Source organism: Falco biarmicus, chromosome 18 (assembly GCF_023638135.1).
Source record: "Falco biarmicus isolate bFalBia1 chromosome 18, bFalBia1.pri, whole genome shotgun sequence".
In the NCBI taxonomy this organism is placed as follows: domain Eukaryota; kingdom Metazoa; phylum Chordata; class Aves; order Falconiformes; family Falconidae; genus Falco; species Falco biarmicus.
Window position 1 is genome coordinate 5,608,717 of NC_079305.1, and position 27,648 is coordinate 5,636,364.

General features: G+C 61.5%; 1 protein-coding gene across 3 annotated transcripts in view; it reads right to left on the minus strand.

Annotated features, from left to right (window-relative positions):
• Positions 1-8,973: 8,973 nt before the first annotated feature.
• Positions 8,974-27,648, minus strand: part of FGFR1 (fibroblast growth factor receptor 1) — a 29,863-nt gene continuing 11,188 nt past the window's right edge. The window contains exons 3-18 of one of the 3 annotated variants that reach the window (XM_056363027.1): positions 21,878-22,141; positions 21,044-21,127; positions 20,525-20,700; positions 18,581-18,704; positions 17,622-17,812; positions 15,984-16,128; positions 14,297-14,493; positions 13,605-13,750; positions 13,319-13,440; positions 13,079-13,189; positions 12,744-12,934; positions 12,475-12,597; positions 12,253-12,323; positions 11,598-11,735; positions 10,948-11,053; positions 8,974-10,832 (exon numbers count right to left, since the gene is read on the minus strand). In XM_056363027.1, coding sequence (XP_056219002.1) covers positions 10,656-10,832; positions 10,948-11,053; positions 11,598-11,735; positions 12,253-12,323; positions 12,475-12,597; positions 12,744-12,934; positions 13,079-13,189; positions 13,319-13,440; positions 13,605-13,750; positions 14,297-14,493; positions 15,984-16,128; positions 17,622-17,812; positions 18,581-18,704; positions 20,525-20,700; positions 21,044-21,127; positions 21,878-22,141 — 2,366 coding nt within the window. In that variant the 3' untranslated portion in view covers positions 8,974-10,655. Of the gene's footprint in view, positions 10,833-10,947; positions 11,054-11,597; positions 11,736-12,252; positions 12,324-12,474; positions 12,598-12,743; positions 12,935-13,078; positions 13,190-13,318; positions 13,441-13,604; positions 13,751-14,296; positions 14,494-15,983; positions 16,129-16,821; positions 16,973-17,621; positions 17,813-18,580; positions 18,705-20,524; positions 20,701-21,043; positions 21,128-21,877; positions 22,142-27,648 lie in introns of all 3 variants that reach the window. The other 2 variants (XM_056363026.1, XM_056363028.1) reach the window with 2 other exon arrangements.

Genomic DNA, 27,648 nt, shown 5'->3' on the forward strand with positions numbered 1-27,648 from the left:
CATCGCCCAGCAAGGACCAAACCCATCAGTGTGCTCTCAGCGTTGCGCTCACACCAAACCCAAAGCGCAGCACCGCACCAGCTACAAGGAGAGAAATAACTCTCACCAGGGTGCCCGAGCACCGGTGCGGAGCTGCACATCCACCTCCACCCGTGTCCCAGCAGGAGTGGGGGGGCTGGTCCTGCGCCGGCACACGGCCACGCGTGGCCAGTGCCACTACCCACCGGCAGATAGCAGCAGCATCCAATTCTTGTCCCGAAACGCCCCAAAATGGGCTGCATGGAGCTCAACTGCCGCCTTTGGGAGCACCCCAAGCTGCTGCCAAGCTCTGCGTGTGCCCAGCTCCGTCTGTGCCCACGCAGCCACCCTGCCCGGGTCGGGCCACCGCCGGGCCAGGCACCGGCAGCGTGTGCTGAACACACACCTTACAAAGGGATGCAAAACATCGCACGTCCCGGGTGCTCCTACAGCTGCCTGTGAAGCCCGGTGGATTTAAGCCAGGATCCTGCCTCCCAAGAGAAGCGACATTCAGCATCCAGTGCTCAAACCGCTCAGATCCCATCAAAGACAAGCCGTGCTCCTTGCCACACCGAGGGCTCGCTTGCTGCTCCCCGCTTTCTGGGGCTACCTGAGCCAGCCTGGGGGGGACAGCCGCCTGCAGGGCTCTGCTCCAGCTTGCGCCCAGCCAACAGCCATGCTGGGCTCAAGCTCCAGCTCCCCAAGCAGCACATAAAAGCCACATGTAGAAGGAGCGTTGTGAGCCCTTTCTCATTTTAAAGAGCTGGCTGCAGCCCTGTAACAACAGAGCAGCACATGGAGAGCCTGGTCCTTGCACGCAACCCTCCCCTAACAAGCCAATGCCTGTGTCAGGGAAGGCAAAGTTGGGTTGAGAAAATGTTTTTATTTCCAGGGGCAATTAAGAGCCACAGGAGGGAGCGTTACCCAGAAATGCCCTCCCAGCAGAGCCCATCTGAAGGCACCCATCATGGCTGAGGAATTTCCAATTCCCAGAATCAGCCATTCATTAGCGCAGCGTAATGAAGTGTTTTCAGCACCAACCAGACTTCAAAGGTCTCTGTTCTCGCTGTGCCTGCAGCAGCAGCTGAGCTTCAAAGCTCAGACCCCGGCATCGCGCCCAGGCCCGCTCCGGCCAGCACAGGCAACACAATCCCGCTTGGATGCACACCGAAGAGCTGGCCCCACGCTCTGCAGTGCCGCCCCGGCTGCCTGCCCCCCAGACACCCCTCCTGCCCCTTGCACACCCCCATGGGCAGCCCATCAGTGGGGCACAGGCACAGCGGAGATGGGGTCCCAAGGCTCCCGCGCACCCATGGGCATCGCTGCCTGGGCACCGCTCCTGCGGACTGCCTGGGAGCCAGCGCCGGAGCCACGTCCTGCCCCATGCCCCCCAGGAGACTCCCTGTGCCAGCGTCACCAGCACACAGACGTGCTTCCTGCGCTCCTACCAGCTTGCCAAGCCTGTCACCGCTGCGCTTGCAGCCCGTGGAAGCAAGGTCCCCGGTGCAGCGAGCGAGCCCGGTAGGTAGGTACCTTCCGCACAGCGGCAACAGGCTCACCTTCCCCCTTCCTTAAGGCTGCATCCGACACAGACCAGTGTGCCGGCAGCACTGACAGCTGAGCAGGATTATGCTGTCGGCTTCCCAGGGTAAACAGCAGAGACAGGCTCAGGAAGGCTGATTTTTGAACCAGTACGAACACTCTGTTGCAGACCTGAGGGGGTCTGAGCCCACCTGGTCACAGGTACAGGGCAGGATAGTCACTGCCTTGCTGCAGCAGCGCCAAGGCTGTGCCTGGCAGCGTCAGCCCCTGATAAGGGCTGTTGGGGGGATGAGCAGGGAGGAGGAAGGCTTTTTCTGTCTTTGCTTCTGGAGCTGTAAAATCAACACTGTCCCGTTTTCCAACCTGCCTGCACTAAAGCAGCATTATCTGGGGTGTCTGAGCACCTGACTCTGTAAATGAGGGTTTCGGGTGATGGCACATGCCTGCAGCCCTCTGGAGAGGCAAAGGCCACGCACAAGTTTCTCCACAGCTGGGAATGGGAGTCAGCAGCAGCTCACCAGCAACATTTCCAGAGAAACCCCAGCCACCAGCAGCTGAACTGCTTGGGCAGAGGCAGGAGAGAGCAGCTGTGGGGAGAAGACCCCTCTCAGCCCATTTCACAGCCTGTTATGCAAAGCCCAAGCTATCCCCTAGAGAATAATAATAACAGCAGCAAAAGCACCCAGCCCTGGAGCTGTGGAGCACTTTCCAGTGATGCCTGGGACACTCTGGGGGCTGTGGTGGAGCTGGGGAGCACTTACCAGTTGTACCTGGAATGCTCTGGGGACTGTAGGGCAGCTACAGGGCAGGAGCTCTTTTCCTGCTCTGGTTTTAAAGGGATCCACCTGCTCCCCCCGCCCAACCAGGGCTCTCAGGAGTGGCTCTACCTCCCCGGGGGCTTCTGGCAGAGCCTAAGGGGTCCCAGGGGTGAGCAAGGGAGCAGGGCTGTGCTTTTGGAACTGTTCCCACTTTGCAGATGACAAGTGAGCAGTGCAGGGGGGCACAGCGCCCTGGGGTGCACCCAGCCCAGGAGCTGGAGGAGATACTCCCCTGCCAGGGGTCCTGCTCAGAGCATGGTGGTCCCGGGGGACAGCACAGGGCTGTGCCAAAGTGCAAATCACCCACAGCTGATTGCTCAGGCCACCCAGCAAAGGGGAGGCTGTGCCCTGGTGTTCCTGCCCCAGAGGAGAGGGGGAAATGGCTCTGTCATGCCCATGCACACTTGGAGCATGGGGGGTCTTGCTGGGGCTGCCCCTTGCACGTCTCAGCAGTGCTCCACAGGCCTTGTCCCTCGGGGATGCTCCGTGTTGGGCGTGCTGCACGGCTCCAGCACCAGCCCTCAGCCGGCTCTGCCGTGGGCTGCCCCATGCAGCCGGTGGACCGGCACACCGGGAGATCTACCCATGGCCACCCAAAAGCTTTTCTCCATGCTCCTGAGCGCTGCAGACCCCCTGCCCCAGCTCCTGGCGCCCAGGGGGGCCGTTTGCTCCCCTGATACAGAAAGGAGTCGGGACTCAGCCGGGGAGGAACCAGCTCTGCCAGCCAGCGCTTTGGCTGCGGCGGGGCAAAGACACGTGCCCCCCTCCCAGGGCTGCTTTGGCTCTGCCAGGCTCCCGGGAAGGGGATGCCAGCCCCACACAGAGCCCAGCGGCACCTGGGGAGCCCACATCACCCCCTGAGCCACTCTGCATCCCCATCTCGGTGGGATCCCTCCCACTGCCAGGCTCTGGGCTGCACGGTGCAATGGCAGGCCTTGCCGGGGGACAAGCGCCACATTATTCTGGCAGCCTGGAAAGTTTTCAGGGTGTTTGGAGAATTTGGAGTTGAATTTCAAATTGTCAGAGGCTTTTCCGGTCTTGGTGCAAGAGGTAGGCAGAAAATAGGAGATAATACCCTTAAATTTCCTGCAAATGGGTAATGTTCCCTTGAAAGATGGCCACTCCGACAGTCCTTAAATACATCTTAGGAGAACATCTTATACCACATAATACAGGATAATGAGGGAAGTCATCTTCTCCCGCCCAGTGTTCCAGACCTGCGACTGCTCTGACTTCTGAACCTGACTGAACTCCTCCTGGCAGCGTTTAGCAACTGCCTGGGGAAGGTTGAGTTGGAATGATCAGGTACTAGCTCCTTTGAGTGCTGCTTTGCCAGCTGGGCTCAACCAGCCCCCAGAGGAGCAGCAGCTTTGTCCAAAAGGTCTGGCAGCCCTCAAGCATCCTGCACTGCCTGAGAGATGCCTTCTGCCAGAGATAGGGACAGGGATGGGGATGGGGACAGGGACGGGTCCATCTGCTGGGGTCAGGTGGCCCCCCAGCCCTGCAGCTGTCTGAAACTCACCCACCGCTGCTGTCCTTAAACACGGCGTGTTTCCTCCAGGTAACCCAAGATCCAAGCGAGCTGCTCAGCTCTGCAGCCTTGGCAGCTTCACTGGGGTGTCAAGAGCTGCAAGTTACCCAGCCGAGGTGTGGAAGCATGAGGTGGCCTGTTGTCTGCTTGTTTTATGGTCATTAACAATAATTAGCATGGGAAGCAGTGGTTGGCACCCAGGGCGGTGATGGGCACCCAGCCCTGGGGCTTGGCTTAGCCCCCATTAGCTCGCAGTGAGCTGTCCTCATTGCCTACCTGCTCTCTCCGAGCGCCGACCCTGCGCCAGCTCCAGCAGCTCCCTCGGGATGCTCCTGCCTGGCAGCCCCTGCTTGAGGCGGCAGGAGAGGAGGGGGCTGGCGGGGTGTCCTGGGCAGGATGAAGGCAGAGCCAGCCTGTGCCTGCTGCTGAGGGAGCAGCACATTCTTCTGCTGAGAGGTTTTGCAGATGGAGAGCGACGAGGGACTGGCAGGGAGCCTGTGGCACCACCTGGGCACTGCACGGCTGCGGGCGAGCTAAGGTGCTCCCACAGCCCCATCCTCCTGGCTGTGCTCCGCTGTGGCCGTGCCATGCTGGCGCCTGTGCAAGAGCTTGCTTCATGTCTGTTTTCCTCCTGTGCTTTTAATTTAGAAAGATCTGGAAGCTAGGGCTTGCTCTTCCCCAGTTTTTCTGTGGTGACCCCCAGCCGTGCGGCAGGGCTGCCAGCTTTGGTGTTCCACCTGGAAGTGAGCACAAATCATGGATGAAGCCACCCTTCTGCTGGGGGGAGTAGGGTGCTGGGGCCAGGTGGTGGGGATGAGCCCAGAGCAGCCCTGGGACACTTACGCATCTCTGAACAAACCTGTTTGCAGACCCAGAATCCCCGCACCCTCGCAGGCTGGTGGCTGCTGCAGGGCTTTGGGGACGAGGCTCAACCCCCTGCCCCCCCGGCAGGCAGCTGGCCTCTGGCCTGGGAGAAGCAAGTCCTTCCCGAGTGGATTTGTGCTGCAAAGCTGCAGAGAGGGGCTCTGGTCCCCCGTGCCCCTCAGCAGGCACCTGTGGGTGCTGTGGGGCCACAGCACGTGCCTGAGTCTCAGCTCTGCCCAGGGTGCCAGGACCCCAGTGCCTTCCTGGGACCCCCACAGGTGCAGAAAGGGGGGAGTCAGCGGTTTTGCTACATGACCCCCGAACAAGCGGAGGAAGCGAACCCAGAAGAGCCCCATAAATTACTGGATTCTGTTCTGCAACATCGGGCAAATTAAGTGTTGAGGAGATCCAAGGCCGTGTGTGCTTTGGCGTGGGGAGAGCTTTTCCAGCCATGCCGGTGCCAAACACCTTTCAGCCCTCCCCTCTGCTCGGAGAGCCAGCTCCTCCACCAGTTTATCCTTCCCCCGGGCATCCCTGCACTATCGCTGCTCCCAGCTTGGAGCCAGGATTTATGGCACCCGTGTCTGCCGCCATCCCACCAGCGGACGGCTGTGCCGGTGCAGGGGCAGCGGCTTGCCCAGGGGACGGGGGATTTCTGCTGGATGCTGGTTGGAAACGTCTCCTGTGCCACAGCCAGCGCTGGTCCTTGCGTCAGCCTCGTCCCCAGCAAGCTGTTGGGGAAAGATGCACTGGTCAGCACTTTTATAGTAGATTAATATTCAGAGGGAAAAGCACTGATGTAGTGAGGCCCAAGCACAACAAAGGCTGAGATTTATAGCCTCCTGTATTCGAGCGTTGCATTCCGAGCAGGCTTTCTGTCTCTGTTATAAATTTGTAACAAAGGAGACGGAGGCTTACACCAGCTTAAAGTAATGTAGAACAAGGGCTCGAGAGCCAAACCTTGCGCGGAGTGTTATGGGGCGCAGGCAACAACATCCCTGGGTTGTCCACAGGGATGCTCCCGTCTCACCTCTGCCCATCCTTGCACGCTCCCACGCCCTGGCTGGACACGAGGCCGTGGCACAGGGATGCTGGGGGGCCTTCCCCGCGTGGCTGGAGCTGAGCCGCGGTGCTGCCCCTGGCCCAGCACAGGCTGCCTTCAGGATTTGGGAGCATCCCGTCCCGGAGCTGTGCTGGGAGGCCAGCTGCACAGCCAGGCAGCACGCAGGGGTGCGAAGGGTGCAGGGTCCCTTCCGAGCCCGCTGCACAGTGGTGGGGCTCAGATGGGAGCAGGAATCATCCACAGCTGCCCCGGTTCATAGCCGATGTTTTGTTTGGATGAAATGAAGCCGATCCGTGGTGTTTGACAGGGTCTGGTGCGCGAGCTGTCAGGGCGGTGATGTGCAGCGGGGGAGCCTCGCCAACAGCCGTGCCAAGTTCCCTCCTCGGGAGAGCTGGAGCGGACGGTGTGACCGGGGCCGGGATGCGTGCCAGGACACCGACATCCTCTGCAGGCTGGGCGGCCGTGCCTGGGCAGGGGCACAGACCCCTATGCGAGCGGCCCCCCCCAGAGACACCCCCCATGCCCAGCATCCACCCCACGGATGGGGCTGCGAGAGGGGGTTGAAGGGGCGGCGCTCCTGGGCATCCCCCGGGTTTTGGGAAGCGTGGCCCCCAGCTCGGGGCAGATGATGGATGCTGGGGGCTGCAGCCGTGGCCCCACTCCTGCTGAGCTTCCTGCGGTCTCCGCTCGGCAGTCCCCCACCTCTCGGCGGGGACAGGGATATTTCCTTGCAAGAAAGCAATTTACAGCTGGAACCTCCCTCCCACTCTGCTCGGCACAGGCTGCACCGCAAGGGGGGCTGCGTGGGACCGTGGGGGTCTGCATGGGAGTGTGGGGGGCTGGGGCTGCTGGCACTCTTCTGCACCGCGCTCGCCTGGCCAGTCCATTGCCCACCCCGCACGGGGCAGGGTGCCACAGGGCTGCTGCAGCTCCGAGGCAGCGGGGTCCAGGGGGGAGCCACGTGCCCCCCTTGCAGGTTGCCTCCACCACAGCTGTGCACATCTGGTTCTGTCTTAGCTCAGCTGTGGGTGGCCGGGGCGAGCTGGAGCCGGACCCCGGGTCCCACTGACCCTGCAGCTGGGTGGGACGCACGGGGCGGAGGGGCGGCTGGGATGGGGGGGTCGCTCCCCATGCAGCCGCTGAGCTGTGCTCTGGGAGCCGGGCCACGGGATCCCGCATCAAGGTGGAATTGCAAAGGTTTCCTGCCATGGCTGGCAGCGGGACAAAGCCCAGCTCAGCGCCGAGCAGAGCAGCCAGGTCCTGGGCTGGGGCCAAGAGATTGTCTCGGTCCTGCACAACCGGAGGGCTTTAAAAGGAGAGAAAGAGGAAGGCGAGGAGTGGAAGAGACAAAGGATGCTGTGAGAGCCAAACACGCCGTTGTCGGCTGAGTGCTCGGTGGCCGCCAGTGCCCAATGCCCCCTGCCACCCACTCAGGGGGCTCCCGCAGGCAGCAACTCCAGATCCCCCGTTGTTTTGGGGTCATTTCCCGGGGGACCCCGTCCCACCCACACCCTAAGTTCAATCGCAGTGAGGAGGGTCCAGCATCAGGCAGGGCTGGAGAAGCTGCAGGCACCCCCCAGGCAGAGACCCAGCGCGCTGGGCGATGGGGGTGGCGCTGCTCCCACGGGTCCCCATGCAGCCCTGAGTGGGGCTTCTCAGTGTGTCCTGCACAAGGGTTGCAGGATGATCTCCTGCAGCCTCGTCCCAGGCTTGCTGCCACCCTTGGGGCTGGTGGCTCAGGGTCCTGCTCCCTGTGGGGTCCTGGAACCAGCTTTGGGGTGCCTCAGCCTCCTGGAGTTTTGGGGTACCTCAGCCTCCTGGAGTTGCCCGTGGCTCTGCAGGAGGGACCGTCCATGCCCAGGGCACTGGGTCCCCGAGGGATGCGAGAAGAGCACCCAGCTGTGCGTGCCCATCCCTTCCCCAGCCTCGCAGCATGCATTAGCAGTGCTGCTGGAGTCGCTCTGCTTATTATCATATTTAATTGCCCTCCTGGTAACCCCAGGAAATGAGCAGAAGATTGTGATAGCAGCAGTTTCGGATGATGTAAACACGAGCTCCATCTTTCCCCGCTGCCTTGCCAAGTCGGTCCCAGGGAGAGCGGTGATTTATGGAGACCCCGGCCCCACTCCTGGCTGCCTGGACTGCGAGTTTAATCTAGGACTGTGAATTCAACATAAATCACTTGATTAAAAGCTTTACTTAATTTAGATGGGGGGGGGGGGGGGAAGGGAGGCAGAGCACAGCTGATCGATTTAATTTACACAGGGAAATAGCAACAAGCAGATGCTTTTAAAAGGGCCAGTGAGGATGCCGCAGCCGTTTCACCTTAACCATTTAAGTGCTCAGTAAAGGGGTGGCAGCTTGTCCCCCCCGCGGGGTGAGCCACCACCTGCCCCCCTGCCCAGAACCCGCATGCCTGAGCAGCTTGAGGGGCTGTGGAGTGCATGATGCCCCCACGATGCCCCGATTGAGGGTCCTCAGCAGCATCTTTAACCACTCCAGGCTTCTCAGGTGATGAAACACCTTTCCCAGGGCCAGCGTTTTCTGGAGGCAGCTGGTGAAGTTCAAATGCAAACAGGCTGGGGCTGGCACTGGCACTGGCTCCAGGACCCTGGGAGCAGGAAAAAATACAGGAAAAGTGGAGAGGTTGAACCAGAGCCGCAGCAGTTACACCAGGGGGGCAGGGCTGCCCGGCCGGACCCCCATCACCCCAGCCCTGTGGGGCTGTGTCACTCCGAGCCTGCAGGGACAGTGGCACCTTCTGCAGGGCCCTGGGCTGCAGGACCCTGTCCCTCGGCAAGCAGGTGGGTTGTCCCCAGGAAGGGACCTGCCAGATGACACTTTCTGGCATTGTCACAGCCACACACGAGTCGCTTCAGTAGCAAAAAGGAGGCGAATGGTGTTTAGTACTTGAATGGGAGAACATTTTTACGGAGAACGTTGGAGCCATGAAAAAGGTGCCACAAACCCAACCACTGTTCCTCGCTGCCCTCTGAACTCCACTCTCCCAACCTGGTTGCTTGGATGAGCTTTAGCTCACAGACCCCTTGCAGCCCCTTCCCCACCACCTGCCAGCCCAGAGCATCTCCCACCACCCCACCCACCCCCGCCCAGGGATGGGGCCATGGTTGGCAAAGTCTCGGTTAAAGTCTTTAATAATTACAAGAATTCCAGATTCATTACAGAAGAGTTTACAACAAATAATATTTCTCCATACAAAGGCAAAATAAACTTTTCAAGTAATAGCATCCTGGCTCTGGAGTCTCAACGCCAGTGATGGGGAGGGAGGGGGCACGAGGCCCCTTCCCTGGCGAGGGGCTGCCCCGGCACTGTGACCGCCTCTGGGACAGAGCCCAGCGGGCACGGGCGGGCAGAGCCTGGTGACACGGTGCCCCGGCTCAGGATGCTCCGGGTGCCGGTAAGGCACTGGCAGGCATCGCCCAGGCAATGGGGACTGCGCAGGGAGCGCATCCCCCAGCTGGGGCCCCAGCCCCCCCCCCCCCCCCTCCCTCCAGAGGGGAGCCAACTGCAGGGGCAGGGGCTGCAGCCCCCTCCCCAGCCACCATCCCGACCCCTCTCTGGCACTGCCTGAAACACAGGGCACCCTGGCACCCCACGCACCAATATGGTGCCGCAGGTGCCTGGCAGGCACGGGCCAGCCCCAGCCCTGCCAGAGCCCTGGGAGGGGGCGCGGGGGCGCAGGGGCCAGGGAAAGGCCAGGCACGTAATGACAACGTATTCCCAAAAGGCATCGACACAATATTATTATTGTTTAATACAACCCCATATAAAACTGAAGCAGCAGCAGCAATTCTTATTGAGGGACCTAAACTGAAATAGGTTTAGAACATAATTTAAAAAAATAAAAACAGCAAAAGTAGCAAAATATATGAACTTTTTTTTTTTTTATAGCAACTGATATCTACCAGCCACTAGTACCTTACTACCAAACTGGTATATCTCTGGTAACAACCCTTTTAAAAAGACATGTAAATATATATTCATATTTATACATATTTTTAGTTATGTACACAGGACTTTTGTTTTTAGCACTGTTGTATTTGGCTGCCTCTGTTATCAGTGCTGAGCAATGTATACGCTGTGTCTCCCTCTTCCAAGGTACCGTGGGTTTGGTCAGCAAAGCCCGTTGGTGCTGGCACTGGAGCTGGGGTACCAGCCCCAGAGCATGGTGGGCAGCAAGCACGGCGGCGGCAGGACCCCCACAGTGGCAGGACCCCCACGCTGGCAGGACCCTCGCACCGGCAGGACCCCCACATTGGCAGGACCCCCGCACCGGCAGGACCCCCACATTGGCAGGACCCCCGCGCCGACGAGGCTTCCAGACACTGACACTCCCCAGCTCATGCGGCCGCAGAAACCCGGTGCTGCTCTCGGCTTAGTGAGTTCTCCAAGTCGCAGACAAGCCCGGCTCTCCGTGCCCTGCCAGGGTGTGCCGTCCCAGGATGGGTGGCTGGCTCCCTGGCCAGGCGCTGCCCACAGGAGAGAATTTCGGCTTAACCAGGCGGGAATATTCAAGCAGACTTCACGGAAAAGAGGTTTTAAAACGAAAAGGAAACACCAGAAAAAACCAACCACCAGAACAAAACCTTCGGGCTGCAGAGAGCTCACAACTAAGGTGGCAGGAGAAGCTGGCATGAGAGTTGGGAGGTTTTGGTTACGTGAGATGCTACGGCTGTGTCTCTGAACCCTTTCTGCAATAGCTCAGCACCACTGGGCTGCACAGGCAGCATCCGCCGGCAGCCCGCGGGCATGGCCATGGCGTGGCATGGCATGGCAGTCCCTGCTGGCAGTGCCACCCTCAGTGTCGCTTCAGTCCGCCGTTGGTGTGCTGAGGGGGGAACTTGGGAAGGCACGGCTCGTCTGGAAGAGGGTCGTGAGAAAACACAGAGTCCTCCCCCGAGGAGCAGGTGGAGCTGCGGGTGTCTGGGAAGCCGGGAGAATACTGATCCAGCGGCATCGAGAGGTCCAGGTACTCCTGGGAGGGATGAACCCCAAGGATGGGCTCAGGAGGGAACTGGGCATCCCCCAGGGAGCACCCATCCCAGGAAGGGTGGGTGCAGGTAGGGGCTTGTGGGTGTTGGCTCTCCTACCTGGTTGGAGGTCATGGCCACGATCCTATCCAGGTCTTCCACCAGCTGCTTGAAGGTGGGTCTCTGGGAGGGAACGGCGTGCCAGCAGTCCCGCATCATCATGTACCTGGGACGAAGGTGAGGGCTGAGCCCCGAGGGAGCGGCTGGGGACCCCCCACCCACAGGAGCGGAGCAGCACCCAGGAACAGCCACCGGCACTCGGCCTGGGACCCACGGCCAGCAAAGACGCTATTCCAGGGATTTAGGGCTAATCCCGTGTGGAAGGAAGGAAACCCCCCACCCGTGGGTGCTGGGAAAGGTGCGGGGCTGCCTGGGGAGCTGAGCTAGCCCCTGCGCTGGGGTCACCCTGGGCTTCACTCCTGCTGAAAAGTAACCAAGGGAGATGCTGATTATTGCAAACAGGTTCAGCTGTTGGTTTTGCGGGCTGGGAACTGCCAGGGATGTAACTCTGGCCATCTGCCCGTCCCCCTGCCGCATTCCTGCCTGTGCCCTGGGCTGGGTGCTCGCACCCAGAGCCCCCTGACCTGCGCTGCTGCTGCAGCCCTGGCTCCGGGAGGGTGCAGGGAGGGGAAGCGGGACCAGTCCCCAGCCAGGCGGGGTGCACTAGGGTGCCAGCATCCCCCCCTTCCCCTGCCCAGCCCCACACTCACAGCTCGTTGGTGCAGTTGCTGGGTTTGTCCATCCTGTGCCCTTCCTTCAGCAGCTTGAAGAGCTCCTCGACCGGCACGCCGGGGTAGGGTGAGCCGCCCAGTGTGAAGATCTCCCACAGCAGCACGCCGAAGGACCACCTGCCCGGGGCAAACACATGGCAGACGCTGGGGAGCCCAGCTCGGTGGAGCTGACACCCCCACTTCAAAGCTCTGGGGACAGTTAGAAGTTTGTTTGCTGGGAGGGGCAAGCACTAACAACTTTGATTCACTCTGCAAGACAAATGAGTCCCAGCACCAAATGTAATTTGGATTCAAAATATTTTGTCTGCTGACACTAATTATATCTTCATTAAATTAAGATGGATCACATCTGGTGCACTTTGCCACAGTGCGCATCGTGCTCAGCGGTGGGCAGTGCTGCGCGAGCTGCGGCAGGGCGGACATGACCTTGGCGAGATGCTGTGAGATGCAGGCAGTGACGCCGGCAGCAACAGTGGTGCTGGGTGGGGTGGCCAAGAAGGGCTCACAGCGGAGCACCCAGCAGAAAGTGAGGGTTTCCTCCTGCACCAGCAGTTCTGGCTCCCCATCTCCCCCTGACCCAGGCCACCGCTGGCGAAGCCTGGCAGGGATCACGCATCCCACGGCTGCTACTCACACGTCGCTCTGATGGGTGTATATTCGGTCGAACAGAGCCTCTGGGGCCATCCACTTCACTGGCAAGCGACCCTGCGACACAAGAAAGCCCCACATCAGCTCTGTGCCGCCAGGAGCAAGGAGGATTCCAGGGGTGGGCAGCCCTGCATGTCCATGGCATTGCCAACATGGACTGGGGCATCCTCCGGCACTGAGAGCGCCGCTGCCCTCGCCCATCACTCACATTCGTTGTCTTCTTGTAGTAATCTATGTGGTGGATGTCGCGGGCCAGACCGAAGTCAGCGATCTTCATCACATTATCCTCAGTCACCAGGACATTCCTGGCCGCCAGGTCCCTGTGGATGCACTGACGGAGCACGGGGCCGTCAGGCGGTCCCCAAAGCCCCTGGATGGCTCCTCACGATGAAACAGGCTGGGAAGGAAGGGTGCACCCCCCCCCGAGCCCAGCTGCTGGGCTCCCCATCCCACCATGGCTCTCCGGGAGCTCCTCACCTTCTTGGAGGCCAGGTACTCCATGCCCCGGGCCACCTGGTAGGCGCAGGAGACCAGGTCCTTGAAGGAGAGCTGCTCCTCGGGGACACGGGTGGGGTTGTAGCAGTACTCCATGCCGGGGGGCCGCCGGGCTTGCAGGTATTCTCGCAAGTTGCCCTTGCTTGCGTATTCCACGATCACATAGAGGGGTCCTGCAGGGACGGCGGGATGAGCAGCCGGACCCTGGAGCGGGGGCTCCCAACCCCACAGGTGCAGGGTCAGCCCCCTCCCGGCACAGGGGTGGCAGCTGGAGGGGTGGCAGAGGGGATGCCCCCTCCCTGTGCGCACGCCCTCACCGTCCTGCGTGCAGGCTCCCAGCAGGTTGATGATGTTCTTGTGCTTGCCGATCATCTTCATCATCTCCATCTCAGAGATGAGGTCGGACAAGTCCTTCTCCGTGGCGTCGGCTAAACCAGCAGAGAAAGCAGCGGTCAGGGGGGGCCAGGCTGGACCCCCACCCCCTGGCATCACACACACCCAGCCCCAGACAGGGCTGCGGCATCGTGCCAGGACCCCCTGTTCTCGTCACCGCTTACATTTGAGCATCTTCACTGCCACCTTGGTCACGCGGTTTGGCTTGTCCTTGTCGAGGCCAATGGCTTCTGCCAGCACCACCTGCCCAAAGCACCCTTCTCCCAGGGGCTTGCCCAGGATCAGCCTGGCGGGAGGAGAGACCCTGAGGTGGGGGTCGGTAGCCGCAGGTTGCTCAGCACCATTAGCAAACAGCATCGGCGGTGCCACCATCCCCACCCAACTCCCACCAGGGATGCTCTGGCAGCTTGTCCCTGGGGCAGGGCGCACGCCGTGGGGACAGGACCTCACCTGTCCCGGGGCAGCTCCCAGCGCGGGTCCTCAGGGAGCTCGTATTCGGAGACGCCGGCCAGCATGGGGGTGCCGCTGGAGGAGAGCCGCGAGGGCCGGACCAGCATCACGCCCGAGTTCATGGAGGAGCTGGAGTCGGCCGACACCTGCAGCGGGGACCGTGGGTTACCTTCATGCAGCGCCCAGGCTGCAGCTGGCTGCCCCACCAGGAGGGACATGCTGACCGGGAGCCATCACACCTCGACCCTGCCCGCAGCCCCCTGCCCGCAGCCCCCTCTGCCTGCACACAGGGCTCCGTCAGCGCTGCTTCCACGTCAGACCTGGGCTAAGTAATCTGTAATTAGTTTCTGGCATGCTGATACCACAAAATATACAGCCTGGGAGTCCTCCTGTCGCCTCAGTGTGTAAAACACGCTTCTGCTCAAGTATTAAATTGCTGTAAATCCTTCTGGTCTTCCTCATCACCCCTGCCGAGCAGGGGACGACGAGGGGCTGTGCAGCCCCCCCAGCTCACTGTGCTGCTGGTGTGTAGTGCAGTCCATGGATGGGGACAAGGCTGGAGAGGGTGGCACGTGCAGCAGGGCAAGGTGGTCCCGGGCCTCCCCCCACCCATCCTCACCTAAAACCTTCCCCCCCGGGAAGGGCAGGAGGGGCAGTAGGTGCAAACAAACCCCCTCTCTACTTTCTGTTACCTGTCTGCGCAGGGGGATGCTCTTGGCCAGCTTGTGCACGGCCAGCTGGCTGTTGAAGTCTGTCTTCTTGGTGGTGTTCTTCATCTTGTAGACGATGATGATCACCACCATGCAGGAGATGAGGAAGGCTCCAATGCAGTAAATGATGATTTCCAGGTAGAGGGGGGATGTCATCATGGCTGGGGTGTCTTCAATGGCTGGGTTGGTGTGAATAGGGTGTCAGTACCCACCAGGAGCGGAGCGGTGCTGAGGGGAGCCCCCTCGGCTCCTCCCCATGCCCGGTGGGGACACGCTCTGCGTTGCTGAGGCTTCAGAGCAGTGTGTGGTGGGGATCGGGGGACTGCCCACCCACCCTGGCGGGGAAGGCGTTTGTGCACCCCCAGGCTCCTCACCCCCACGGCCGTGCAATGCCCTTGCAGCATGCACAGGCAGGTGCCTGGGCAGGATGGGGCCCTGGGCTGGGAAGGGGCCAACTGAGAAAGGTGTGATGGGGTCGGGCTGTGTGTGTGTGTGACGACAGCACCTGCGTCCCTTGGCCAAGGCAGCAGGGCTCTCCTGTCGGGGCTGCTCTCCTGCATCGCCCTGCAGGGACAAGGCACCGCGGGCACCCCCGGGGATGGGAGCCCTTCCCAGCTGCCATGCCCTGCCCACACTTGGAGCGGCAAGTCTTTTGGGGTCTGGGGGTTACCCTGAGCATGGTGGGATGAAGGGGGCATCCAGCAGTGCCTGGGGATGTGGCAGTCCAGGAATTACTGATAAGGACCGGGCAGAGCTCGGGGCAGAGCAGCCAGAAGCATCTCTGGTGGCAGTGATCTGCCGCGGGACCCCCAGGCTGGCAGGGAGGAGGGTCCTGTGCCATGGGGCAGACCCCGCTTAAGTGGCTGCTGGCGGCAGAGGAGGTGTCAGCGCCGTGAAAAGCTCGGAGCAGCTGCAGCCACATGGCATGGTCCAGGGCAGCTGCAAACCGCAGTGAATCTGGCAGGGTGGGAGCTGCTGTTGCACCCCCCAGCAGCACCCCCAGCCTGACCCCCTCCCAAGAGCAGAGCCTCAGAGAGAGGTGTAAGAGTTGAAGATTTCTGTCCCACCTCCGAGCACACCCGGCTGACAAAGCAGTGGCTGATAACAGGGAAAGTTTTTGGCTGGAAAACAACAACCATGCAGCACCCCAAAAACTTTCCCGGTTGCTGTTATCAGGCTTTGGTCCGTGCAGCATTGATGCCTGAGGAGCAGCATCAATGGGGACAGGGGCAGCCGTCCCCAGCAGCACAGCAGAAGCGACACACAGCCCTGGCACGGTCCCGTGCCGCAGGGCAAAGCCAGCTGCCCGGCAGCAGGCAGCACCCCAAACCCTGCTGCTGCCTGGGCACCCCCGTGCCACGCTGCACCGGGCGCTGGCCTTGCCCTGGGGCGCAGGACTAGCGGGGCAGCCCCTGGTTAAGTTCCCCCGCGTATGCATTGCCTGGGCCAGGGAGAGAGCGGGCAGCAGACCCCAGTCGGGGGGTGGAGGGGGGCACACAGCGGGGGGACACATGCCCCGTCCCGCTCCGGCTGCGGGGAGCAGCCCCGCAGCAATCCCGCTGCACGCCAACTGGCACTGGGTGGGCAGGGGCCGGGGAGCGCTCTCTCCCGGACTGCAATGCATACATTGGAAAGGAGGGAGGAAAGGGAAAGGAAGAGGAGTATATACCTTCGAGAACTGTCAACCATGCAGAGTGATGGGAGATCCCAATAGAATTACCCGCCAAACATGTATACTCCCCAGCATCCTCAAATGAGACATTCCTTAAGTGAAGGACTTCCATTTCTTTGTCTGTTGTGTTAACGCCAGCCGTCTAGAAGGAAAAATGGAAGCAAAAAACGGAGAAGCAAACGACATGAGATCTTCTGGGAAGGAGGCCAGAGAGGAGGGAGAGCCCAGTCTCATTTGCCAGACCCCCAGGGAGCAGACAGAGACCACTGCAGACCTGCTAGAGAGACCCTCAGGATGACCACTCATCCAGGTGGACCTAAAGAGATGCTGGTTAAAAACCCTTCACCAGACTGAGTGTCCTGCCCATCTGAACATGCTGGCAATGGGCTACATGGAGAAATGAACCTCAGGCAGAGCCGGCCGGCTGACTTGTACGACACGGGGAAGCACGAGGATGGAGACAGGAGGGCAGCACAGCCGGGGGGTGCAGCACTGTGTCATCCCCAGCCACATGCAGGAGGGGTGCCCGGGCTGGGTGCGAAGGTGTGGGCTGGCCCACGGCAGCACCCGCCGGGACCTGGGTTTGGTGGTGCCGGACCCCGCAGGCACCGGGGCAGTCCCGGCGCCTGCGTGATGGGGTGAGAGGCACACAGGAGGAACACAGAGACACACACACACACACACACAGCACAGAACCTAGCCGGCCCCACTGAGTATTTTTCCATGGCTTGTCGCACCAGAAACACAGCAGAAACAAGAGAGCCCAGAGTTTTGTTTTCCACCGTCGGGGACTGACGGTCCAAGGAAACACCCCGCCGGGTGTTCTTCCGATTACCTTTCGCCAGAGGTCTGGTGACAGTGAGCCACGCAGACTGGTTGGCCTCGCCAATATAATTGGAAACCTTACAAACATACTCCCCGCTCTCCGCCTCTGTCACATTATACAGGGTCAGCACCTCCGCATCAGAGCTATTAATCCCCGAGTGCTGGAACAGACCAACAACATGGAGTCACATTGATGGGTCAGCAACGGCAGCGCCCGGAGCACCAGCACCAGCTCTGCTAGCCCAAGGGCTGCTCCCCCCGGTACCCGCTGCTGGGCAGGAGGGAAGGGGCTGCGCCCGGGGGTTGCAGGAGGCAGGGACAGACCATCACGGGGCTGTGATCCTGCTCCCCGCTGCAACCCAGCCAGGGGCACGGCTGGGGATGGCTGCACGCCTGGGGTTTTGCACAGCAACTGGTTTGCTTGCCGTGAGCAGGACCGCTGGCATGCTGGGACAGACCAGGGGCTCAGCCCCCCGCGCCCAGCTCCATGCTTGCTCCCTGGGCTAGCCCACCCTGCCCCACCGCATGTGCCTTTTGGGCTCAAAAGGGTCTGCGCTGCCTGCGTGCGGCCGAGGAGCCAGGCAGCCACCCCGTGCTCTTGTGGAGCTCCCCGGTGTGGAGCTGGGCAGGCTGGTGATAGCTGTGGCAGTCCAGCTGCCTCACGGCCACCAGCCAGTGGCCCCCAGCCCTAGGTAGCTCCTCTAGCCCACCAAGGAGCACGGCCACCATCCCACACGGCTGCCACTGCCCCGCTCCTGCCCCACGGTTCCACAGGGATGCGGGCTGGGGCAGCCCGGCGTGCGGCTTTACCTTCAGGATCTGCACGTAGGGCAGGTTGTCGGGGCCGATCTTGCTGCCGTTCACCTCAATGTGCTTCAGCCACTGGATGTGGGGCTGGGGGTCACTGTAGACCTTGCAGACAAACTCCACGTTGCTGCCCAGGGCCACCGTCTTGTTGGCAGGCAGCCCTGCCTGCAGGATGGGCCGGTGTGGGGACCGCTCTGCAGGACGTGGGGACCACAGGGCACCTTACGATGGGGCTCAAGGGGCTCAGCCACCCACCCACAGGGAAGCACCTGCCTTATGCAGGGGGTGCACCCTGCACCCCCCCACCCCTACGCATGAGGAACCCCGGCTTGGGGGGGCGGCACTGATGCACCTTGCAGAGCTGTGGCGTCCCCTTCCCCAGGGTCGTCCCCCCCCAGCAGGGTGAGAGCAGCCAGGAGGGGCTGCAGATGGGGACAGGTGACATCCCAGTGTGGGGACAGGGACTTCAGTACCTATTTGGGGGGGGTCAGAGGTCAAACAAACCTAACGAGGGCCCCGGCCATTAACAAAGCGGCTGCCACTGTGGTGAGTCAGCATTAACAAACCCCTTTGTTCACCTCGCTGACTGTTCCCTTCAGTTTGCTCAGTGTAATCAAATTAAATCACATTTTTAATGGTTCATTTACTGGCATTTAGAGCAGCTCCACATGTGGAACTGCTCAGACCAGCCTTCCCAGCTGGGAATTATGGCTAATAAGGCGATTAGAAAAAGTTTCTGTCTGGTCTATGAAATTATTTCCACCACAATTAAAAAATCCTCAGAACGGGCCGAGGTGAACCTTCCGCCTGGCCTGGTCGAGGGCACGCTGTGCCACGGGGATGCGCACGGGGCAGGCGGCTCCCCACTCCCAGCCTTGCGGGGTGCAGCACCCATTTCTGCTCGGGAAGGTTGGGGTGGATGGGGACCCAGGGCAAGCCCCCCCCAGCCCTGCGCTCCTCACCCACGACATCCAGCTGGTAGGTGTGGTTGATGCTCCCGTACTTGTTCTCCACGATGCACGTGTAGTTGCCTTTATCGGATGGCACCACCGAGTCCATGATGATGCTCCAGGTCGCGTAGCGGACCTGAGGGAACAGGGATGACGACAGAGCCGGTTACGTGCAGAGTGCTGGCAGGCTGGAGCACAGGAGCCCCCGTTCCCGTTCACATCAGTGCTGGCTCAGCCCCCCGGCCCCCGCCGTACAGACAGGACATAAATCTCCCTTTGAGGTCACCTTTCCCCTTTCCTACAGAGGGACCGTAATTGCTCCCAGCTGTCCCAGGACAGCCTCACCACGGAGCCAACTGCACTGAGAAGCAGATGTTGTGAGCCGAGCGCGATGGCCTTGCCCAGCGCACAGGGACACCCCTCTCCAGCGGCCCCAGCGTGCGGAGGGAACAGACCGGCATTGTTCCCCCGCCGTGACAGCCCAGGAAGAGTCGCTTCCCCCGGCCAGCTCCGGGGCTCGGATCCGTGCTGCTCCCCACGGCCAGCCCCTCGGTGAGGGCACCATGCTGGTCAGGGTGCAGCCTGGGTGTTTCACGCTGTCCACCCAGGACACCTCCATGGGTGCTGCTGACCGGGCACGTCTCCTCTGGGATGGGTCTCAGTGGCTCAGCTGGGCTGTGAGAGCTCCCCAGCTCCCTCCCAGCCATGGGGACGGCTCCCCTACCCCCAGCCCCTGCCCCTGCTGGATCTGGCTGTAGCTCCTCCTGGCAAGACCTCCCTAAGAGGGAGGGCGGCTGCATTCCTCCCTCCCAGCTGGAAACTGGTTATTTCCACAGTCCTGCATTTCAGCCCCAGTAGCTATCCAGGGCACCCTGCTGTTACCGTCCAGGAGGCCACAGTGCTGCCAGCAGCCCTTCTCCCCACTACCCGCGAGCCCGCATCCCTCCCTGGGACGTGCTACATGGAGCCAAGAGCCGTGACGTGGCCACATTCCTGCTGCTCGTGGCACCTGGCTGGAGCCTGCGGCACGCAGGGCCATGGCCAGTCCCATTTGCACAGCGTGGCGCCTGACTCAGCGACGAGTGAGCACCCAAAGCTCAGGGGTCCTGCCCAGGGAGACACCCACCGAGGGGTGCAAGCCCCGAGCAGGCTGCAGCCCCACTCCAGAAAACTGAGAGATGAAAAAAGGGGACGGTGCTCCCTTGTAGGGTCACCTGGGGGGTCCCAGGGCTGGGGACAGCAGCCCAGGGTGCTGGAGCAGTGTGGTTCACCCTCTGCTTTGGGGAAGGGATAACTCGGGGGGTCCTGGCACGCTGGTCCCACCGCTGGGGCTCTTCTGCAGCAGCAGCAGCAGCAACCCCACTGCAGGATCGGAGTGGTGGGAAGGGGAAAGCTGAGCCCCCCGCAGCGCTGCAGCCACCTGCCAGCTCAGGGAGCCAACGTGGCCCCATACAGGGGCCAGGGCACCCCCAGACCCAGCCCGCGTCCCCAGGCTGCTGGCACAGCTCCTGCTGACCACTGATGGGCAGTGGAGGGGCTCTTCCACCCCGGGGCTGCCAGGCACCCCCGAGAGCCCCCGCGCCTGCCAGGGACGCCAAGACCCACTCCCCTCAGAGGGGGGATTAGGGGAAGCCGGCAAGGGCAGGCTGGCTCTGTCCGCCGCCCCCTCCCCCAGAGGTTTTGCTGGTGCAAACATGACCCAGAAGCAGGTCACTGCCGTAGGGCTATTTTGCAACAGGAATGTCAGAGAGGCCCATCTGCCCTTGCTGGGGGCTGTGCGGACAGGGGGCTTGGTGCCTCTTAAGCTGCAGAGCCCCTTCCCAGTCCTCCCCCTTCCTGCGCCGCCCCCAGAGTCCCCCAGCCCCAGCCCCTTGAGGTGACAGAGGCTGCACCCGCCAGCCTGAGCCCCCCGCAGTGTGCAGCCCCGTGCCGCCCTGCCCCCCCTGGCTCCTGTACCTTGTACCCCCCGATGCGGTGGTCAGGTTTGAACTCCTTGCCATTCTTCAGCCAGCGCAGCGTGGGGTTGGGCGTCCCACTCGACGGACACTTGAATTTCACCGTTTTGGCGGCAGGAACAGCGTGGAGCTTCTTCTCCATCTTCTCGGGATAGGTCCAGTAGGGAGCGATAGCCTCTGGGGAGCAGAGCCGGGGGCTCAGCACTGCCGAAACCCACCAGGGCTTCAGCCACAGGGAGCTCCAGTGTTTTGCTCCTGGTTTAACCCCGAGGATGCCCAGAGCAGGGCTAAGCTGGAGAGGTGCCAGCAGCTGAGCCTGGCTCTGGCAGGGAGGGGAGGCGACTCGCAGCCACCCTGCGGGGCCCTTTCTTTGCGAGGTGCCCCGGGCTGCAGCAGGAGCCCCTGCCCGCCCTCGTCTGCCCTTCTCCATCCCTGGGCAAGGCTTGCAAGTGTGCCCAGCCTCCCCTCACCCCTGCCAAAGGCCAGGGCAGCACCAGGGGCAAACCCGTCTTGCACGTACGGTTTGGCTTGGTGTTATCCGCCTCCTTCTCCTCCGAAGAGGAATCATCTTCATCATCATCATCCTCCGCAGAGGGGAGCGCGTCTGCAAGAGAAGAGACGGGCCGGCTGAACATCCGTGCGCAGACCCTTCCCAAGCGGGGCCAGTCAGCAACTGGAACACCGTGGGTCGGTGGCACGGGTCCGTGCCCCGCAGGGCAGCGCAGCGCTGATGCACGGTGGGGAGGCATGGGGATTCCGGGTGAATGCTGTGCATGCCCGCAAGCACAGCCAGGGCTGACAGTGCTGCTGTCCCGGTGCTCACAGCCTGTAGACGTTGTGGACCATTCTGCCCACAGAGGTGATTTCAGAGCTCCATGTCGTGTGTCCAAGCATGACTCTCGCCCAGTGCCTGGTGCCACCAACCCCTCTGGGGCAGCAGCCAAGACACTGCGGGCACAGAAACGCCCCAACCCTCAGTGAACACCTCCCGATCTCGAGCGTTTGCTCTTCTCCAGCCTCACACTCCATCAATGCCAACATGGACCTCAGCTCAGCCCAGCGTGTGCCCACTCCTGCAGGCAGCCCCCCCCAGCCCCATGCAAACGGGTGACAACCTCTGGCTGCTTCTTCCTGCACCGCGGGCAGGTGGGAGGTCACTGCACCGTGCCGGTAACCCCTCCAGGCACCCCCAGATCCCAGGTCCACCCGAACTCACTGCACAGCCGGGCAGATCCACACGTAGCCGGTGCACGTGCCGGCAAGCATGCAAAGGTGTGCAGAGGCAGCCTGCTCCTCGCTCCACAGCCTGGCCCCGGGGCTGCCCCTTCCCTGCACGCCCGGGGCCGCTACGAACCTGAGACGTTCACGGAGAAGTAGGTGGTCTCACTTCCCGAGGGGCTGTTGGTCATGCAGGCATAGAGCCCTGAGTCCTCAGGCACCGCGTCCCTGACCTCTACCTCCTCCCCGGTAATGCGCGTTCGGTTGTTCTCGGCCAGCTGGACGCCGTCGCGCACCCAGTTGATGCTCTGGACGTCATCCCTCAGCCGGCAGCGCAGCTGGAGGAGGTCACCGGGGTGGGCCGAGTAGGACTCCACTTCGATTTTTGCTTTGGGCAGAACTGGAGGAGTTAGGAGAGAGAAGAAGAAGGGGAAAAAAAAAAAAAAAAAAGAAAAAAAAAAGAGAAAGAAAAGAAATAGAAACCAAAGGAGACCATGCTGCTGCTGCCACGGCTCTGTGTTAATGAGGCAACATGCGTGCTGGGATGCTCCTGCTGCGGCAGCGAGGACCGGCTGCCCCAGTGAGCCCAGGGCAGGGGAGCCAGCGGCTGCAGAGCGCAGGGGAGGCAGAGGCAGAGCACCCCAAGCAGCGCCAAGTGCTTCATTGCCACAGCAGGACCTGCTCAGTGGCAGGGCTGTTCAAACGCATTCTCACCCCCCTCGGTCTCTTAGGAAGCACTGCTCGGCCCAGAGGGAGCAAGCCATGGCAGGGGCTTTGAAACAGAGGAGAAAGGGGGCAACCTGAGCCAGCAGCGACTGCTTGGGCAGGACCCAGCCTCTCCCAGGAGCATCCCAAAGCCCTGCTCGGCTCTGACACTGCACAGGGGTCTCAGGATCCCCAACACCATGAGCAGGCAGCCAGCAAAGCAGGCCAGGGTCCCCATGCCACCAGGACCCTCACCCTGGTTAGAGCGTTTCGGGGCAGGGACAGGAAGGGCAGGAGGACGAGGGGGCTGCGGCAGGACAGCAGGCAGGGGAGCGAGGGTCTGCGAGAGCAGCATCGCTGGGAAAGGTCAGCCCAGGGGAGCTCTGGTGAAACAGGTGCCGGCTGCAGCGCTGCCGTTCGCAGCAACCCCGGGCAGGGAGGACTGCAGCTGCTCCCCGATGCGACATTTGTGAGAGCAGCACAAAGATCCTTTCTCTCCATCCCGCTGCTATGTGATCTTGTCTCTCCTGGCCCTGGTCATGCAGATACAGCTCTGTCCTCTAGTGCTGCTCTCCACCCTCCGTGGTGGTGTGCAAGTGGCTCTCCTGGTCCTGGGCTTGGTGCAGACAACTGGGTTTCAAACCATCTCTTCCAGTTTCGTGGCCCGAGGAAGGGTTCAGGCTGTTGCAGCTCCACAAGGTGCTGAGGCTCCCTGCGATGGTGCAGGGTGGATGCAGCGTGAGCATCATCCTAGGAACAAGGCCCATGGGCTGGTGTGTGCGGCTGTAGGTCCTGAGCCTGCATGGAGGAGCACGTGGCACCACTGCAAGCATCTCTCTCGGGGGCTAGAGCCGCTTGGCAGCATCCTGGAAGGAAGCACCGCATTCCCACTGCACCTCCGGGCTGGTGGCAGGCCAGCCTCAGGCAGGCTGAGGGCAAGAGCCGATGGTGCCATGGTGGCACAGCCAAGGCTCTCCACAGTGCAACTGCTCTGTATCAGAGGGGTCCACAGCAGGGGCTGGAAAATCCTCACAAACCCTGTGCAGGCAGCCCAGCAGAAACAATCTGGAAATGTCGAAACTTCAGCTGGTCTGTGGCTCAAGAGCTGTTCCCTGCCAAGGACTGAGGTGCACAGCAGGCACAGAGCCCACAGGTGCTGTACTCCAGTCACGGGGGCAACAGCAAAGCCACAGGTCTCACTTGGGACTCAGGTGGCCCCCAGCGAGTGCGGCAATTTGCAGGACAGCAGCTAATCACAAACGCCCACAGCATCCGAGGTGCGTTGGAGGGGCAGCCTCACAGCACCACTCATGTGCCCACTCTTGGTGCCCACTGAGCTGGACAAGTACACCCTCTTCTCCCCTCCTCTCCCCTGAACAGCCATGGAGCAGCTCGTCCTGGGCCCATCAGCTGCCAAAAGCTGGCAGAGGGTCTCTGCCTGCACTAGACCCTTCTGGTCAACCCTTGTCCTAAGCTGAGCCAAGGCAGGCTGGCAGCGAGCCGTGCAGGGCTGGGGCCATCAGCAAGGCTCCGCTCCTCCCAGGACCCACCGCTGGCTCCCTGCTGCCAAAAATGAAAGCTCCGCTCTCCAGACACTCTCATTTACCGCATCATGATCTGCACTTCACTTTCCAGCCACTTTTCTTATCCTCGTACTATGAGAATCTTCATGGGAAAAATGTCTTTGAGCAGCTCCAGAGTTTCTGCTTTTTCTTTTGCTTAGCACTTGAAGGAAAACAGCATGCTGGGGTCAAATTCACTTTCTTCAGCTGCTAGAAGACCAAAGGCCAGGGCTCCAGTTCCACCAGTACAGGGCTACCAAGCGTTTTAATGTGGAAGGTGAAGCCTGGTGGGACTCCCTTAGGTGGTGGGGGAAGGGTCTTGCTTTTGCAATCCCATTTTCTCCCTGGCTTTCTCTCATAGCCTTGCAGGACGGGCACTTCGAGTAGCTCTGATTTGTTTTTCAAGTGATTAGTCACAGGCATCTTCCAATGCACACAATGCAGCAGTGATGTCCCGTCACCGTCTGTCTGAACACCGTGGGACTCAGTAACACAAGGCCCTCCTGTGCACCCCGACCCCCTTCTCAAACAGCAAGGTCAGCGAGCGATATAACAGCCATGAGAACATAAACCGGCAGAAACACGGAGCTGCAGCCACAGCAGTATCTGCCCTTATCTTGGTCCCTCTACCTCGCTGTGCTCGGCTCTGCCCTTCCACACACACACTGACAAACTTATTCCTTATTGAATAGATTAACCTGCAGAAGGTGACCAGAGCTGCCAAGGTCGTCCTCCCACTGCAAATGTCCCCTGATGTCCCTGCCGCCTGTCCCCAGCTGCCCGCATGCTGCCACACGAGGAGCCCTGTGCAGGTCTGGGGTCCTACAGAGCACAGTGGGTGCTGCTGGACCTACGGGATCCCACCACACCCCAACGGAACTGATGCTGGGCCAGGATCAGTTTTGGCCAGCGCAACACCACTGGGTCCAGGAGCTCGTACTGGTCACCTCCTCCCTGAGCCTGCCGCAGGGACTGCCACGGGCTCCTGCCCATCGGCTCGCCCAGGAGGGTCTGCAGGAAAACCTGCCTGCATTGGTGTGGGGAGCGAAGATCCTGCCTGCCCCTCTCAACTGGATCTGCAGGCTGGGGAAAAGGTGGCCTGGGGGTAAAAAAGGTCTTTGGAGGGAAGGAAAACTTCGAGCCACCCCAGTCTGGCACCAGGGAGGCAGCGTCCCGGTGTCCCATGGGCACAGCATCGCGTGGGTCCTCGGGCACCCTGAGTAAGTGCCACCGCTCCTTCATGCCATCGAGCCTCAGGCTCTGCCGTGCCAAGGAGCCTGGCCAGGCGGGCGCCCCAGGGGTCCACCGGCGTGTGGCCAGATCGCCTTTCAAAGGCAGCAGCCCCCTCTGCCAGCCCCTCCGAGTCAGAGGCTGTTTTGCATTAACAGCATGACCAGGGAGGCACTGAGGCGTCGAGTGTGATGGACGGGAGAGGGAAGGCAGAGGCCAAGGCAGGATCCTGCCCTTTGGTAACCCAAAGCACATCTCTGGCACTCAGGGATAAGGCGGAAAACACAGCATGGTGGGAACGGCCTGAAAACGAATTCACAGGCTAATGAGCATATCCAGGTTAGCTCACCCTGCGGGCGGGAGCGGGGCCGGCCCGCTTGGACGATGCTGCGGCGGGGCGGCCCTGGCACGCAGACAGTACGGTGGCTGCCGGGGCAGCCCTGCTGGCACCGGGGCAGCCCGGCTCACGCGGCAGCTGATGCACAGACGTCCCATTGGAAATGCAGCCTCTCTGCACACCCAGGGAGGGCGGCGGGGGGGCACTGGGAGCGCCATGGTCCTGGGCTGCCCCTTGCCTGGCAGCAGCCGGCAGTGAGCCACCGCCGTGTTACCGGCGAGCCCTCCACATATGTCAGTTAGGGTGAGCCCATTTGATTGCTGCACTCCATCAGCCTGAAATGTCTCTTTCTCATGTTCTGCTCTTCTGTAACCTAAACCAAGGCACCAGGTGCAGCCCCTCCGCAGAGCTGCCAGCCCGGCCGGCTGCTCCATCGGGGCGCGAGCAAGCCCCGAGCAGGCCACCTGAGCAAAAGCTTAATCAGCCAGACAAACGCTTGGCTCTCCTCCCCGGGCCCTTGCCTGCCCCTGCACCACACAGCAAGGCTCTGGATGCTCCCAGCATCGCACAGCGCTTGGTGGGCGCTGGGCAATCCCTGGCATGGGTGGGATTCCCCACCCCAGGCAGGCTGCAGGGGTGCTCACAGCCCCCTTGGAGCAAAACAGGGCAAGAGTGAGGAGAGCCAACAAAATACCAGCAGCACCTGCTGCTCGCCCGCCCGGAGAAAGCAGCAAAACACAGATTAGGTCTGGCACATCTAAACTATCTGCTGTTCCCTTTTTAACTTAAACTCTTGAGGATGGGCAAGGCGAGGGCAGCTCCAGCCCAGCCAGATCACGCTTCTGCCTTCAAATGAGCCCAAAAAGTAGACGCACGCTGCAATGCCCGAGCAGCCCGCCATGGGTTTATTACTTTATTCCAGCTTTGAAATGGAACTGAAAGCAGAGCTGAGCCTAGCGAGCGCTGGCCAGATGGAGAGTGTCACCAAGTGCATTTAACTGTCACCGGCTCCCCTGGGGCTGGCCCCCTATGGGGACAGCAGGGCACAGGGACACGGGGCAGCAGCCCTGGGGAGGGGAGCGGCACAGATTAACCTTCACCCCCCAGTTCTGCCCGTGTGCCCCCAGCCGTGCCCGCACACAGCGGCACAGCCCCCCAGAGCGGTGCAGCCATGGGCCGTGCTGGCGATGGCGACGGCAATAAAGCGGCCAACAAAGCGGCGCGGGGACAATGCGGGCGGGGGGCGCGGGGCCGGGGCCGCCGGTTGCCCTGGAGACCCCAGCGGGGCTTTCCGAAGGTATTTCCTGAAGAAAAAGCACACACATGCCCGGCAGCCCCGCTAATCCCAACAGGAAGCGCTTACCGGGATGTGGGATTGGCTTCTTTCTTATTTAAAAAGCTCCTCGCCCTGCTGCCCCCCCCAGCTCGGGGGGGGGACACCCTTGCATCCCTGCTGCTCACAGGGCGCTGCACATCCCCAGCTCCCCTTCCCGGGGACAGGCTGCAGAGGGAGATGACAGCAGGCAAGCACCAGGGGCTCAGGGCACCCATGGCTCTTCCGGGGGGGCTCGGGGCACCCATGGCTCTTCCTGACCAAGCCAGCCTGGGAGGCAGTGGACTTCTTGCCACTCTCTGGGTCCCTGGATGCTTCCTCCGGCAGGGAGAGAGGGATTTATGCACTGCTCCAGGTGCTCCTGCTCTTCCTAGCCTGCACGTTGAATGAAGCAGCACTTAATTAACAGGCGCGTTGGTAGTTTGCAAAGCTGTCAGAATAAATCCACCCCTTCCCCCCCAGACACCCCCGGCCACGCTCAGAGCTCTGCAGCAGAGAGGAGCCCTTGGGGGCAGCAGCCTGGGGCACAGACACTGGCCCATCAGCTCTCCATAGGCGTGGGACAGCCAGGGGGGGTCCTGCCCACCTCGGCGGGCACAAGTGAGCACCCCAACCTGCACACGTGCCTATGGCTTTTTGCAATAACCGCTGGCTTTGCCTGGGCCCGGCCTCACTGCCGATGCAGGCAGAGTTTGCGTTCCTCTCCCCACATCTCTCCCGGACAGCCTGAGGCTATTGCA